This window comes from Phalangium opilio, unplaced genomic scaffold (genome assembly GCF_054372755.1).
Source record: "Phalangium opilio isolate 3A_F unplaced genomic scaffold, DU_Popi_V2 ptg000329l_1, whole genome shotgun sequence".
NCBI lineage: Eukaryota > Metazoa > Arthropoda > Arachnida > Opiliones > Phalangiidae > Phalangium > Phalangium opilio.
The window spans coordinates 8969516-8987184 of record NW_028324226.1 but is presented as its reverse complement, the minus strand read 5'-3'; the positions used below and the strand labels follow the sequence as shown (position 1 = coordinate 8987184).

The 17669-nt window shown below is 35.3% G+C and overlaps 1 protein-coding gene and 1 long non-coding RNA gene across 4 annotated transcripts in view; one reads left to right on the top strand and one right to left on the bottom strand.

The window, feature by feature from the left end:
- The window catches only part of LOC149610710 (uncharacterized), a 47406-nt gene extending 39747 nt beyond the window's left edge, over positions 1-7659 (top strand). The window contains exons 2-3 of the long non-coding RNA XR_016376632.1: positions 6852-7022; positions 7547-7659. This is a non-coding gene — a long non-coding RNA (uncharacterized LOC149610710). The remainder of the gene's footprint in view (positions 1-6851; positions 7023-7546) is intronic.
- The window catches only part of LOC149610709 (uncharacterized), a 29628-nt gene that overhangs the window by 543 nt on the left and 11416 nt on the right, over positions 1-17669 (bottom strand). For all 3 annotated transcript variants that reach the window (XM_089859114.1, XM_089859115.1, XM_089859117.1), the window contains exons 5-9: positions 17154-17436; positions 11919-12118; positions 7567-7695; positions 993-1122; positions 80-435 (exon numbers count right to left, since the gene is read on the bottom strand). In XM_089859114.1, coding sequence (XP_089715240.1) covers positions 80-435; positions 993-1122; positions 7567-7695; positions 11919-12118; positions 17154-17436 — 1098 coding nt within the window. The remainder of the gene's footprint in view (positions 1-79; positions 436-992; positions 1123-7566; positions 7696-11918; positions 12119-17153; positions 17437-17669) is intronic.

Sequence of the window (17669 nt, the reverse complement as noted above, 5' to 3'; positions counted from 1 at the left end):
CATATAAACGAGCATCGTTAGAGAGCGAACTATCGTTATTTTGATTTGAAGATGACGTAAGATGCGGTAATCTAAGTACCTGCAAGTTGCGGGTTAAGAGAGTGGAAGAAGGTGTGACGGGAGACGAGATGGACCTGGCCTCGCCAACCTGATCTGGGCTGTGCGATGGATGTCCCCCGTGATGCATATTCATCATACCGCCACCGCCACTGTTGTTGCTCACTGGGCTGTTACCGGAACCCGGAGTCTGGTTGCGGTATTCTTGAACGTGGCGGTGATGGTCATTTGATTGTTGGTGAGTAATATAATGCGCACTCAACATGGGATTACCCGAGGTATCCATTATCCTATTGGAAACGATAGCCGATGATTGGTAACCCATACCTCCTCCATGGTTAGAAACGACGCTAACTGAGGAGCCACCGGAACCTTTGCCTAAAAATGCAATTAACAGATGTTTTAAAAGGAGTAAATCGTGTTTAGAAGAAGTGTTATATCATAGTTGGCCTACAGTCTATGGAAATCTCAAACTAATATGAATTTTAAAATCATTCGTAGCTATTTCATGGCTGCTTCACTATACAGGTGTCTTATAATTGGTAGAACATTCGATTAAAAAACCTTGCTTTTTCCTTTTCACCGACTCATTAAGCGGCATTAAAGAACATTTAACTTTCGCTACCTAATCCCCGTTCAACTGTTCTATAATTGCTTTAATTAATAAAATACTCCATTGAAGACTTCTATTAATTTGAAAATTCGTTTATAGGGATTGCCTTTTTTAAAGCATAGTTTTGAACAGCTAGCATTGAGAACCTATTAACGACCCGAGAACGTTCAAGGATAAAACTGAGCTGCAGCTCCACTATTCCGGTTCTTATTGATCTTATTACCATAGACAAAATATTTTTTTTTAAATATGAATATTGATTGTTCTAAGCCACTCAAAGACAATAAATAAAAATTTCATTATATAAAAAATAAATCCTTACCAGATTGCAATTTTGTGTTTCTTCCTGCTCCTGCAGTTGCGCTTGCTGTTGCCGCTGCCGCACTATTGCTCTTTGGTTTCCTTTTTCTCGTTTGAATGCCTTCTTTCCTCATACTTGGAGGTCGGTTAACCTGTATCAATGTTTAAAAAGTTAAAAATACATGTTAAAAAGAAATGAAATAAGTAGCGAAGTATAATTTTGGGTTTCAAGTTCTTCGCGGGAACGGCCTCTCTCGTTACATTATATTAATCCTTTCCAACAAAAACCTTTAAGGTTTTTAACTAAATTAACTAAACCACGTACCAGTAGTCTATTATTATCCGAGTAATTACTATCCCAAAGTATTCTTTTTACGGATAACTATAATTAAATAACGTCAACGAGAAGGGGAAATCAGCTATGTTTTTAAAATGATTTATTCTGAGACCCCATCCGACGACTTTTAAGGAAATAGGAGAAGTATATTAAGATGAAGTTGTAAGGTAAACCAGTATTATAATCAAATTCAATTCTGGGGCTGAATTTAAACATCTTTTTCACGTGAAGTAACATGATGGTGGATAAAAATTGTACATTCTGTAATATGTGTGAAAAAATTATCATGATTATTTTTCAAGTTTTGAAACCAAAGTTTTTAATATAGGCTTCATAGACAAAATTGGCACAATATACATAGTGTTTCTGATACGTCTTCCATAAACAAAAGTGTGTCAAACTGAGTGGACAGTGTCTTAAACCATTTGGTCTACATTTAGTTACGGAGATATGGGCTTCCAAACATTGTCCCCTATGTGTCGTTGTTATGACCCCAAAGAGTGGACATTTAGAACAATACCCCTTAACTCGAAACTATTCCATTGGAAGCTGTCAGATCTTGAAACACTATCACAAATTCCATTAGCGTTACTTTACCATGCATGGTAGGCATGGTATCTATTTAACACTTACACTTAAAAGGTTCACTAGCATTCTTAGATTGAAGACTGGCTATTGCAATTTTCCAATACTTCAAAAGAAATTGGACAGGCAGATATGTGTGTTTTAGGAAGCCCATGTCTCAGCAACTAAATGTTGTATATCCCATGTTCTTTGACACTTTCCTCTCAGTTTGTCATAAAGAACATTCTCTTTAATTTATGGCAGACTTATCAATGAAAATAGGTTAAACCACGTGTTACTTTTAAGCCATAATTGGCCTACAAATTATATCTGTCTCTAAGGGTTTAATCTAGTGATCTTGATTAACACTATAAAATCACGTCTTCACCATACACTTTGGTAGTTCAGGGCAAGCCAATTAAGGAAATTACTAATTGATTACCATTCAAAAAAGATGGGTCACAACGTCAAAAACTTTGGGAAACACTGATCTATTGCATCAGAGCACAAGTAAACTACGAATTAATCTATTTCTATGGATGGAGGATCTGTTTCTTGGGAATTATGTCTCCAACTTCGTGTACCGTTGAAATTAGTCACAATGGTACAAAGTAAAACGTACAATTAGCCTTCGATACTAAAATATTGTTTTAGTCATGGTATACCATTCATTTTGTCTATCCTGTTTACGCAGAAAATACCTAAAGGCTACTACAGGCAAGTAAGTATTATGATACGCGGCATTAACTTACAAAAGACTAAACGTAACGTAAAACAGCTGAATTGAGTTTATAATGCTATCAAAAGATTCATTAACTAATAAATGGACAAACTGCGCCTTGATTAGAGATGTAAGTCGGTAATTTAAAATGCGTAAATTACTGGTAATTTACCAAATACCTCCGTAAATTACCGATTCCTATAACACCGCAATTTTACAATGGTAACTTATTGGTAGTTTACCTTATTGATAATTTAGGTACAATTTTTGGTAATTTACAAGTAATTGATTGGTAATTTACAAGTAATTTATTGGTAATCTACAAGAAATTAATTGGTAATTTACAAGTAATTTATTGGTAATTTACCGGTAATTTATTCGTAATGTATTAAATTTTACCGATAATATATTCTTAACTTTTGGGTAATTTACAGTTTTAAAAATTACGGTACTTTCATATCCTTAGCCTTGATAGTTAAAATATATTTTTCTACTCTTACAAAAATACTTTGATTGCCTTGAAATTCACTAACTTTACAGAATGAACAATAGGATAACATCTTTCATTCTCTAACTTAATCGTTTTCGACAAAAAAGTACACTCATCTACCTTTCCTTTAAAATGGGCTGATTTTCAAAATAATTAAGAAAAAGACATTCAGCTAAGGCATACCAAATTAATAAAGTGTTAAGTGTTTCTTCGTCAATTGAGCGGATTTGTCTGTTGGCCCAATAATTATTTATTAAATTACTAAGTCTTGTTGCAGTTTTGTTTTGTTTAGAAAAGAACATTTTGAAATTCAAGTGGTTTGAAGTTTGAACTGAGCAATTTGTTTCTGACTTCGATAAAAGCTACACACACACGTGACAAAACAACACCATCCATCCATCATTAAATTGAAAGGAGTGTTTTTTTTCCGAATAGAATATAAAATTTCCTTAATGAAAACTACACAGTTAAGACGTCGCACTGTCGAACGCAGCATGCTTTATGTTACTACGCAATCCATAATAGCCAAACAACAATTTCCCTGTAATTACTATTATGTATTTCTAGTGAAATAGGAAATGACTCCATTAGTAAGAAACCCTCATCTCAAGTTCGAAAACCGTATAGAATAAAGTAATCCATAATACGCATTATACCTCTATAGTTTTACAACACTATTATAAGTTTTTTCCCCCGATTCCAATTCAACAATAAGGCCTAAATCTTGACTTACGAATTTCACGAATCATTGTGCTCTTCCCTCAAGGAATATAAATAGTGTATGATGAAGGTAGTCTTTTGAATTGAGCGCTTATATTATGTTTGATCACATCGGATATGAAGTATATCATCATCGCGAAATTGATACAATGAGGATTTACAAGGAATTATTTTACAGCCCGCATGCGTGTATCATATGGACAGGGAGACTCTTTGTTAAGTTAATTTGACTTCATTTCATGACTTTCGTGATTTATTTTTGTATTTCATGAGAAAGAGGGTTTCTTTAAGAATTGTTTACTAATTTTAAAACCTAAATTTTGGGAGCTGATGAAAAGATATATTTATATATATAAATACAGTATACAGGGTGTTTGTGAAAGGTCCATCAATAATGAAAGGGCGTATTTATTGGGCCATTTTGAGTCGAAAATGTTCTATGACATTTTTCCGTCCGGGCCACTGTTTTCAAGTTATGATTGGAGTAATTTACGGATGACCCCTTAAATTTAATTAAGAAATTGAAAGACAGCGCTAATTTAATGAAGGGGTCATCCCTAAAATATTCAAATCATAACTCGAAAACCGTGGCTCGGACGGCAAAATGTCATAGAACGCCCTTTCATTATTGATGGACTTTTCACAAACACCCTGTATAGCGTGCACACATTTGACGGTTAAAAATGCATTGATATTTTTCTCTGATTTGAAGTTGTTTTGTAAATTTTGATGCCTAGTAAATCTAATTAATCAATTTTAATATGCATAAAGGTAAAAATCACTGTTAAGATCTGAATATTTTTCAGTGCATATTCTACAACACACTCTATCTAGAACTAATTCTGTGTGGAAAATATCCCCAACTAAAACAGCACTTTTTTGCACAAGATTATGAAACTGTTAAGGGCGAAAATTATTCGTATTTACTGAATTAAAATTAGTTTAAAATTTTCAGTTCACGAAACTCCATTGAACCCTTTCAATCCCGCGATTATCAAAAACCCTTTTATTGTTGAAATTTACGCCTTCGCTACTTCATAAACCATAAATTAAGATTAATGTTTAAACGCACGGTGGTTTTACGACCGAGCTTGTTTGTAATATTACACTAGCTAATTCGCGCGCATCAGCGGGAGCATTTACAACCGCAGTCTCTCCCACCGTACATTAAAACCACGAGTAAAACGGCCTAATCCGACCTTTTAGTCGCGGTGATATTCCGTGGCCCCTCATCATAAGACTTACGTCTCTATAAAAATGAAATATTTTAGCCCCGGGCTCTAACCCGCCTGTAATTCGGAAGGCTCTCTTTTCTAAAGTTCTAAATTCTACGCCGTGATTATACAGGTAGCGTAATGGCCAGCTACCAATTTCGACCGCGAAATTATAATAACAGAAAACCATGCGGCTCTTATCGGGCGCATCGAAACAATGATATTACGAGTGTTTCGCGCCCCACCGCTTACCAACTTTGACGAAAAGATATAGTTGTTTCAAACGCAGGTGTTTACGGATGTTAGTGCTCGTAATTTTAGCAATCATAGCCGAGCAGGTAATAAAGTAAAGAATGTTTTGTGATCTGCATTTTTCTAACCCGAAAGCAGATTGTTGTCTATACTGATTTGCTATTGCCAAATGCAATATTTAAGGACATGTCATCTACGCTACTCTGAACCAATCGGTTTTCAGGAAGGGCTTGTGGTCTTATGGGAAAATCGCTTCGAAAAACATATTTTAGTGGTTATGAAAATACCCAAGGGTGCCAAAACACTATCTAAGGCTTGAATAGTTGCTGACATTACACCACCATCTGCGCTCTATAACGTTTAATTTTAAAATTTGAGGTCCATTTTCTTTAATCTCCTTCCGTTCAGTAATTAATGAATGACTGTTCAACAGACAACAGTTTTACCAAAGACCATAAAGTAAGCCAACGTTCAATGGGTATTACTTCCAAAGATCAGCAGCCTGTAGATTATTTAGTATTAAACCAGAGTGATTTCATATAATAATAATCTATGCTTCATCTATGCTCATGAAAGAAAAATCAATATGGGAGGTTGCACGATAAAATGAAGTCTTTCAGTTGACACCACTGTCACACCTATACATACCGCTAATGAAGGGTGATTTACATAAGAACTTTGATTTGTCTGCTATTATATTACCTCCGAATTTTGAATAAGGGTGAATACAGTCGTATATTGTCCCCAAAGAAATTCTCACAGCTTATAAGTGTATTGTTTCCCGTATTTTCTACAAACCTCTTCACTTCGCAAAGAAACTAAACGCCACTTCCTCGTAAATGATATCTTATAGTCATACAAAATGAAGACTGTTGAACCAAACCTTCAGGACTAACAAGTGCAGTCTTTCGACTCGCGCGAGGGTAATCACGATGTTACAGCGCGGTTCGTTAATCGTTTGTGTATACTCGGTTAAACCGATGCTTGGGATATTGTTACCACTGCCCGGTGATTGAGGGGGCTGCACAAAATCTCCGTTGCGAATTCAGCGAAGGGGAAAAAACAGCGTAGTGATACGTGGTGAAAATACTCCGTAGATTAAAAGTAGTACTCCATCCTCAATATGAGATGGACTATATAGCTAAGTGGCTATAATCTAATGTTTGTACGTTATTTTTCCAGTAGAGGAAGGATATGGGTCCTTGCACCGAATGGGGCGAATTTTCGGGCTGCCATATTTCGTTATTATCTAACCTACCATTATACTTTTGCTCTCCCTCCACCCTCAGCAAAATTCCCCTATTTCGGTTATTTCATGGTTTCTATAATGACGGGTCTTAACCATATTTGACGTGAAATCATTGACTTAAAATTCAGGGGCGAGCTTGTTAATACGAACCGACAATGCTATCAAGGGGGAGGAGGGTTAAATGTCGTTTCGAGTTTGACCGCGCGTAAACTTGGTGCTTGAAGCTGGTGTTGTACATATTTCAACGTAGGATAACCCATCAATTTATATTATAAAATAACGATATTTAAGGGTTTAGAGAATTTAATCATCTTATTAGTTTCTTATTTTTCAGGTTCCATGTAAGCCAACGCTTAGAAATATGAATTTTCATTCTTTTCATGGCACCTTTTGTATAATTAAGCGCGTTTCCAATCTTAATATGCTACAACTAATTCTTATGGAGTTCACAAGCCCAAAAGAAAAACGGAAATATCAAACTTTCGAACAAAGCAACGAAAAAGAGGTAAAAACATTCCTTCGAGGGGTTTTCGTGTATTTTCATTTAAAATCTTTACGGAGCTATCAGCCCTAATTAAATTAGACAATTTAGTAATACTTTCAATGCATAAGACAATTACTAGGAACTTTCAGACCGACAGCTTGTATAAGGGCCGATTCAATAACAAACACATCATAATGAAACAAACTCTTTATGGGGAAATAACGATATGCTATCATAGGACCGTTGGCACCTCGCTTCCTGAGATAATCTTCCAAAATTATCAATAAACCCCAAAAAGGTACAATTAACCCCAAAAAGATACAATTTATAATTTGGGTTGATAATTAAGCTAGATTTTTGGGATGGATCATTCCTAACTTTTTGGTATTGTCGCCTGATTTCTTAAACATACAATAATTTTAGTCGTTTCAGCCGATCGTATATAAATACGATGGGCTTCTCGTTTTCATATTTTACGGACTCTCTGATGAAGTTTAATGCTTAAGTACTTTTAAGTAACAGTTCACAAATATATCCATTTTCAGTTAAAAATGATTTTACTTACATTGTGAAGTTTGAAGTAAAGTCCGCAAGCATTGCATACTGGTTCTCCATTGTTATTTCGGCGCCATAGAGTGGTTGATGTTGTATCGCAGTTGGAACAGGAGAGTCCTGCTCGCCTGTTGTTATTTTGCTATAAATAAAGAAAACAATTTGCCATGAAAGATTAACTCTGTTTTCATATACTTGAAATCGAAGATTTATATATTACTGAATTAACATAAATTATAAACAGAGATAGAAACCAAATTAAAATAAAGCATGGACATTAGCCAATCAATAAGTTAACCCATCATATTACGGATCATAGTTTTTGTTTTTTTACATTTCTTCAGAAGGCTAATTACACAGTATTCTTAATTATTTTTGCTTTTCATTTTAATGACGCCCTATTTCTACTCTATGCTTAACAATTTTTGATTTAATTTTAATTTAACGTTATCTAATCTTAAAATGGTAATCGTTGTGGGGTCCGATGGTGAAGGTGAATTATAGGCGATACGCTATGCTGATCGGCGGGTGCAGGGTTCAAACCCTGGCCTAGTTGCCACCCATTTCAAAAATCCTTTCCCTGACAGAAAATCTGTTACATTTTAAGCCAGGTAAAACTGTTTTCACAAATATACTTTTGGTTATATCAGCCTGGTGGATTTCAAAACAAACACTCTATTGACATTTAACGCAAAAGTAGTCTCTATCATTCGAGTCATTATTTTAATATGTATGACTAGGAAACCCACCTTGGGTTACTTTCAAAAATTAATTCAATCGCGTTTGAAATATTGGACTATGAATTTCATACGCTTTATAGACTTGTGCTTATAGGCGTGTAACATATCTAATTAGACATCTCAAAGTCACGGGGATATGCAGTGACGTTCGAGACATTTTTACTGTCGCGATTTCTAGGCGGGTACACAGTGTTAAATCAATCTAGCTAAAGAAAAAAACCATCCTTGGCTTTAAGTGAAAAATTCAAGTGGGAGTGAATTTTAACATTTCTCGACCAAATAAAAAATTATTATCAAGCGGAATAATTTTCTTTGACACTTTGCTATAATGGGGTTAGGGATCAAAAATTGCAAGGGGCTAACAACTACATAATACGTATGTTATTGCTTTTTTCCTGGGTCGGTAAAAATATAGGAAAGATATATGGATAGAAACTGAACAGACATGGCGCGTTTCTATTTTCCTAACTTCCTCAGACTATTTATTGCTGACGTATTATTGTTTGTTTTTATTTCTTTACAACTACTTTAACAGAGCATTTAGTTTGTATTGTAGGATATTGTCCCACTGCTATTTACATCATTAAGCCTCGAGTACCGTAAAATCCAAGGTCTGTATGACCTAATCGACAGATGTTTCCAATCTAGCAAGGGACCAAAATTCTCATAACAAACCACAATTTCGACCCCTTTTCAGATTGAAATCGACCATAGTAAAAGGTCAGGGTGCCTAGCCAAAAATTGAAATTCCTTATTAGGACAAATAGGAAATTTTTTCCGGAATTATTGGATTTTATAGGAGAAAAAATGTGTTTTTATTGGATAATGTTGGACTAAAAATATAATACTATTTTGGCTTAAACTAAGTATAGAAAAACCTCAAAAAATAACAAATTGGACTTTACTTTGAAAAGAGAAACTAAATTAAAACACAATACATAAAAATCCTGACCGAGCAAAGCGAGCTCCTCAATTTCGGTGTCTAATCAAATATGATCTTCATAAAAGAGCTAAATTTTGAACTTTTGACTACTTCAAAAATATATGATATTATAGGACCTTTTATGAAATTATAGGAAAATATAGGACCGGTTCAGAAACGTAGGATTTTATAGGACCGCTGGGCTCTCTAAAAGGTTAATATATAAGTGGAATGTTTCGATTCACCATTACTTTAAATCTTTCTATAATATAAATTCGTTCGTCCCAGACACGGTAAAACGTTTCGGACTTGGGAAAGTTTAGAAATTCGACATTTAAAACTTTTTATTATTTTTGCGTGGGCCCCTTATTGTACATAGCACGCGTTAAACGAAGAGATGTAATAGGCATACTCTGCCATGGTGTTCCGAGTAAAATTCTCCCAAGAGTAACGTTATTTTAAGATTTACGATTTGGTCCCAATCGTAAATTAGGTGGCCAGATTTTTTCCCTTCTTGGTATAATAGGGTGTGTAAATTTTTTGGCGTGTCACCCTTATTTGTATCACAAGCCACCTTCTAGCATTTTTACCTTAAAACACTCGTCTTTCTCTTTAGCTTAAATTACACCTGCATAGCCTGTACTAATGTATTTTATTACAAGGATAGAAAATTATAAATCTTTTAACTCGGGACGTTTACCGAATTTTACGTTTTATTTCCGTTCAAATCATGGATTATACTTGTTTTAATATACAGGATTTTCTAATTGGTTTTGAAATAGATTGGGCCCTTTTTTTCACAAGACAATGAATTTATTCATTTTATAGTTGAATACTAACCTACTTGTGTGAAGTTATATCAAAAACGGATTTATGCAAGAAGAACGTTGAACGTAGCAAATTCCCTACCCATCCTCGACTACTTTGTACGTTTTGATGGAAGTGGCTTATAATTTCAAAACTTGCGCTCGCCATCTATCGGCCTTATTATCTTATGATTTGGGCTTTAAATATAGATACTGCATAAGGCAAATAAATAATAATAAGTTATAAAGGTTCTACAATAATAATTTTAGTACAAAGAAAGAAAAACCAGATACTTAAAGAAAATATTTAAAGAAACATCAATTATAAATATTCTTAACTTCAAACTTAATTCCACGAAAATAGAGATAAGAATGACATTTTCGACCACTAGAAGTCGCTATACACAAAATTTGTGGGTGGAGTCAAATTATAAGCAAACAAAGTTTCTTAATAAAGTATGGGGAGGATGGTACCAGAGGCTAAAGCTATGATCCGATGTTCTTAGTACATAAATCCGTTTTTGTTTATATGAATTGCTTTGTTATTTTTAAGTCGCAGTTGCAATTCGTTACCGAATTTAACCAAACGCATGTTTGATTTCAGTAACACCAGGGGAAGGGTTTAGAGACTATTTGGTAGACCTTGGACTAGTATGCATATCGCTAGCCTGTCGAGAACGTCCTATTCTAGACCCGTAACATTGTAGCTTTATGATTAATCCCTGATTAAACGTCTTTTTTTTTTAAAAATTCAAAGTTCTAAGTAAGATTAAAGGGACTGCAAAGAGGCATCGGCGGGTGGGTAAAAATTATTTGAAATACGTCACAGACATCACGTGATGTCAAGATACAAAGGCTCCTCATGGAGTGGAACTGGACTTCTAGTCCTTGTTTTTCACGAGATTGCAGCACCAATTCCATGAAGTGTTAGTTTTCGAAATAAAACGAACTAAGCTTCTTTGAACCACGCCTCTCCTTGGTCACGTGCCTCTGACGTATTTCAAATAATTTTTACCCACTCGCCGATGCCTTGCAGTCCTTTAAAAAGAAAGTTTCTTAATAAAACATGATGCAGATATTGCATGGACCCTAAGACTGTTAAGTATCGTCTACAAATAGACAGGGAACTATACTCTTGTTGACAACGCCGACTAACGCTCAGATGTTAGTGGGGATATAAATAGGGAAACGATATCAATGATATCAGAAGGGGATAATAGAAGAAGTGTGGCACTCTTTAACTCTTTATACCTTAGTTTTACTTAAAATGATTCTTCCCAGGCTCACACTGTTTTGTTTGCTCCTCCGCTCATCAAACTTCAGATGGGGTGAATTCTATAACTGTTTGGGGCCTCAAACCTCGTCTTGACGTTGGACAAAAATCCACAAGAACATTAGCCTTGGCAAATAGTTAAGCGCTGATAGAGATAGCTCTGCCTTACCAGGGTTTGCTTCCATACGAAAGTTTCGGCAATCTTACTTCATACTTTCCCTAACCAAACGCGACGGTTTCGGTATGTTATCGTATATCTTATATATATTTTGAGAAAGCGATTTCTTTGTTTGTTTTGGAAGGTTGATATCAGTAACTATAAGGGCAGGTATTAATAATAGTTTTGGGTTCCTCAAGGTTATATCAGCGAAATAATATAGCCATTAAATCTTGTTAATAACGCTTATACTAGACCGGTAACGTTTTACGTTTATGAATAATCTCTAATTAAGCCTTGATTTATTGAATTTGATAGTTGTAAAAAAATTTTGTGTTTCCACGCCCTTTACAACACCCGTGTAGCTTAGCTATTGACTTTAAAACATATTTACCATGTTTCCGTAATTTTAGTTCAATATACATTAGAGATTTTGTAAATTAACAGAATAGGCTGATATCACTTACATTATTCACTACTCTTCGTTGTGGCCTATGAGCACTTCGGTTTATATCTGAACTAGTGGGTTGCAAGCCGCAAGCGTTGCAAATATAGTTTCCCGAGCCGTCTTTCCGCCAATGAGGAGTCGAAGCTCTGCCGCAAATGACGCACTGGGGACTGGCTTCACTTCGCTGCATAGACGCCGAAGTGAAGTATTCGTTTTCATCTGAAATGTGTAAAGTGGTTGAATATTAGAAAAATCGAGAAATATCGCACCTTTTTCTATTAATGTTTTTTAAGTTTAAACGATTTACTTTGAAACATAGTCATAGGAAGTGTCTAACGATAAATTGTGCAAAAAATCTCACAACAATGCTTATAAATTATGTTCGAAAAGGCATAACGCGAGGATATTTACATCGAGGGGCTAGTCATTCGCCAAAATTTTGTACACCTGATTACCGAATTCTTCGTGAATTTTGATGAATGCTGTGATTATTTCTATTTCAACTGATTATGATTTTTATTTTGGATTTTCGAATTCGTTGATTGATTATGCGTGATTATTTCACGAAAGGTATGATTACCGAGGTGATTAAAAAGACTACTAGTAAATCATTTGATTAATCCTCATTTTCTCAAGATTTCATGTGATTTCCAGTGATTATCGGATATTTCTGATTACCTTTGATTACCAACAAAAATGAATGTGATTAGTGATGATTTTCTAAGAATTCTAGAAATCAAATAATCGATTTCTGTATTTTTGTACACCTGATTATTCAAGTGACTAACCCCTCGGTTTACATCGACAACTCTCAATTTGAACCTAAATAGACCAAGTACTGGTTGGAACACGGTAAACATACCACGTGTGACCAAATGAATTTTGACAAATAATATTGCCATTTTTCCGTACAATTCATGATAAATCACATTCTCAATTCCGCAATTGTAATATCATTACATGGGTTATAACAAAATTGGTATAAAACGACGTGTAAATAAGCAATTGTATAAGGTACGGGGCCTTTCCCTGTGGGTCATCAGTCAAACAAAGGAGGTATATAATAAATATTCCCCTACATGCACATATAAAAATCAAATCCGATTCTTAAATTACACAGTGGCCATCCCGCCAGTCAAGAATATTATCAAAATATCCTCTTTTAAATAGTCACGATTTCAGGGCCGCCCATCGAGAATAATTCAGTAATTCTAACTTCTATATCCGAAACCCATGAAAGTGAAATAAAATACTTGTAAAATTTAATTTCTTGGTATTATGATACGATAGATATCGTACCTTGATTTATCCGGGTGACAGGTGAAAGGATTGGCGTATAATATACCACCCATTTTGAACAATTAATTGATTAATTTAAAATTATATTATGTATCTCAAATTAAACCGACATTAATCACTAATTATTTTTAATTAAATTGCCAACCATATAAATTAAAACTCTCTAGCCTATGATTAAAAAAATTCCTCGATTAAATTAGTAATTCGGGGTTTGTTGGACCATAATCTCGTGGGATGTTTTAAATTAAAGTTAAAACATAACAGTATATTTTCATGCATAGCGTAAAATTTGTAAATACCATCTGGCCATATATAAAAATTTCCATCCAAAATTTTAATTGTCGAGATAAAACTTTGAAATCTATTAAAATTGCAAATTCATTTATATATATTTTGTGCTAATAATTTAGTAGTTGTTGGCTATTTTATAATTATATGGTGGAATTCATAAACGTCGAACGCAACGCAATTTAGTACAGGCGAAGGCAGGGCGTCGTGCGCAAACGTCCTGCATTTTGCGTTCGACGCCCTGCCTTCGCCTGTACTAAATTGCGTCGCGTCCGACGTTTATGAATTCCACCTATTTTAATTGGGACTGGGGATAAAACGAAAGAGGCAATAAAGAAGCTTGGCTGTGCTTAACAAATCTGATCAAATTTCATCTGTTTGCTAATTGTTTAGGATTTGGAATTTCATTGCACGCCATCCTCGAATGATGAACTTCTTGTCCGTGCATTCCCTTTTAGGGAGAAAACGGAATCGGTTTGTCCGAATCTTATGATCGATTCTAGTAATTACACGAAGAGTATTATGTATCGTGGGAGGGCCCGGGGTTCGTCCCCGAAAATCCCAGCCAAAAGCCGATGGCGGGCTCAAAATGAGCGGGTGTACGTTTAGCCACATCGCAAAGTCAATCCTTTGCTCGGGAATTTGGCTCGCTGGCGCGCGCGCGTCGGCAACTTCATAGCGTAGTTTGGACGGAGCTTGCCAAACCTAATTTGTTAAAGCCGCGAGAGCTTTCGCTCTCTCTCTCTCTCTCTCTCCGATCTTCGCGCCAAAACCTATACTTAAAACACGCGCCGTGAGGTCTTCTATTTTGTGGGATTGGCGCGCGATTGACCCCGGCGAACCGGGAACGATGTATTTTCGTCTCTCGGACGCACGGGAGAGCCGTCATACATACATATATATATGGGCCAGAATCTACTTATCTAACTTCTTATTTACAACCAAATTACCATGCATTTTAAAAGGGGAAACAAATATTTGAGCTGGGTAGTTTTTATATTTGCAAAACGTATTATCTCACGAAACGAATCAAATTTTAGTTTGCTTATTTTTCATTTCGTGGCCCTTAATACAATTATTGGAAATTATGTAGAACAAAACGGTTTTAAGTTTGATTAACTTATATTGTAAGCATCTACTGTAAAATGTACCGAATGCATTAATGTAAACTCTGCTAGCAAACATTTCAATTTCAAGGTTTTTTGACAATAGGGCTTATTTGACCTGCATTAAATTAATTTAAACGAGCATCGAGAAATCGCAACTACAATTGTTTTCGTTAATAAAAATTGCATCGTTTGTATTAGCAATGACAAGTACGGACAAGTTTAAAAACACATTAAATGGAAAGTCATGAGGTAAAAAACTGAACTCATTCTCAAGATGAAAGGCCGTAAATACGAACAGAGCCCTTGCCTTAATAATTGGTTTGAATTATGTTTTTCTTCAGATATATCTCTTTTCACTATGAAAATAAGGAATTTACACCAAGAATTGCACCAACCGAGGAGTCAGTCACTAGTACTTTGATTATAATTTGATTACATTTAATCTTTAAAAGCCCTAAAAGTGACAGTGTTAAAATCCTCTGATACCTAAAAGACAGAAAAATCGCAAATTCAGGAGGATTTCTAACAGCTCTCATAAAATTAAATCAGGAATTTATCACATGGGAGTTATTAAGACCAATGCTTTATAATGAGCTAAGAAACTTTTCCGAAAGCCCCATTTTTTAGTATAAATGGAGTGAAAATAATTTACCCTTCTAAAGTCGAGATATCGTGAGATTAGAGGTGGTTAACATTTTATAAAAGGAGATGAAAAATTTAACAAAAATATACATATATATTTATCCCTTTTAGCTGGATTCCATAAATCCTCCTTACTCTCCCACTGGCTTTCATTAAAAATGGGCCTTTCTTTAGGTTGTAGATGGTTTTTTAATTATTATTTCATCGGATAAGACTCGAAAATACCGCATCGCCAATGCCAAGCTGGGACATTCATCTGATGTGAACTTCGAAGGGGGTTATATACTTCTGATTAAATAACATAACAATATTTCGGGTCATTTTGTGTTTGTACATGTACAAATTTAAAACCATTTGGTGTCTACATTTAACTTGAAAAATATTTTTCGTCTAATAAAGGTCTTAAATTTTCTCGCTAAAGTTTCTCGGACAATAAAAGACCATAAGTTCATAAGATACGTTCCATAAGTTAGTCACTGGTTTCTGAAAGCTTATCATTAAGTGACGTAAGTGAAACGTCATAGATTCTCCTAAAGCGACGCCTGGTGAGACGCTGTCTAAGGCTTAGTATAGACTAAATAAGAAGATGGACTGCAAAACAGCGTGTAGTCAATTCACACTTCGTTCTCGAACCAGCTCGAGCTGTAAGTCTCTAGCATTACGAATAATACGAATGGAATACTTATGGAACATATCTTATAAACTTATGATACAACATACAGTTCAATTATATCATTTTTAAGCTAATGCTTGAATCTTTAATTCCGTTTTAAATCCATGTCAGTCTTTTTTCGGATAAGAAATTATTGTGATATTAATAAATCGAGTTCTGTTATAGAATCGGCCTGAATATACGATTTCTTTCTTAGGTATCTGAGTGACTAATCACTGCCAGATTTCATGCACATACGGGCTAAGCTTAATCAGAAGATTACGTTGAGTGGCTGACCCCTCGGATTTATGTTAGTCTTCCAAATCTTATAACTATATTTCAGAAAGTGCAGTTTGTTTGTTTGTTCTTAGTCACAATGCCTTTACAAATTTTACCCAACCTCTTGGTTGATATCAGAACACTATAGAGAAAGGTTTTAGTTGAGCTACTCAAAGTTGGGTCCGAGAACCCCTAGCTATTAAACTAAATCATAAGTTTATATGATATGTTCCATAAGTGTGTCACTCGTTAATGAGAGCTTGTCATGAAGTGACGTAGGTGAAACGTCATAGATTCTTGTAAAGCGACGCGGAGTGAGGCCCTGTCAAAGGCTTAGTACAGACTAAAGAGGAGGATGGACTGCAAAACCGAGTGTAGTCAATTCCCACGTCGTTCTTGGACTAGCTCTCATTAAGCCTCTAACATTACGAAGTATGGGTAGTGACATACTTATGAAACATATCTTATAAACTTATGACTTAATGTATGATTATGTAGATCCGTAGCATTTTAGCTTTATGGCTGATCCCTAAGCTAATTAATTTTGGAAGTTGTAAAAAAAATTTCCTAAAAAACCACATCATGCAGGTATTTCAGAGACTATGTAGTGTTTATTGTCTACATAGACAGGAAACTCTTTCCGGTTTCAACTCTTTTAAAACACCCGGGCTAATTAATATAAAATCCTATTTAAGCGCTTAATTGACCTTTGCAAGATTATGAAACTTAGCAAAGTGGGGTTAGTTCTAAATTTCGGTTTTTCAATATATAATATTCGTCTTTATCTTGTTTAATTCATATTCTATGGGCTAAAAATTCTCAAATTCTTTTGCACGGATTACACGTAAACTTTCTATCGCTATCAAAGGTAGGGTTTTAAAGATTACGGGTAATTACTTCAGTATATTCAAAGCGTGTCAACCGCGATTACACTGTATGACAATTACCATCGTCATTCGATTTAAATTATTAATAATTAACTTACCATTCCTTCTAGCTTGCCCCTCATTTTGGTAGGCGCCGTGTTGGACGTGAGAAGCGGAGTTATCTTGGTAGACAGTCGGTGTCCAAGCGTCCGCCCGCAAGTTATAAGCCGCGCCGTTGTTGGCGTAATATCCTCCCACTCTCGACAATTCAGCTTCTCCAGCCGATCCGATGTACGGTGTTGACGGTGCGCTGCTCGGCGACGATGCCAGACCGTTTCCCGAAGCTCCCCCGGCTATCATCGTCGTCGTGAAGTACGGCGACCCGTTACCGTGGTGGGAAACCTATAAAAATTACCGGACAAATATTGTATAACCAAAGTTTACACGTAAAAAAGGCTTAAAATGGTACAGAGCAAACAAAAACCGTTAGATTGTAGAGTTAGTAAGGGTCCCGCGACATAAGTAAATACATCTTGCATTAAAAAACCTTAAATTTAAGCAATGAAAAGTCTTCTGTAATTTACTGCAGAATTGGGCTTAAAAATTACCTATTATTCCTTAATTTTAACCATTTA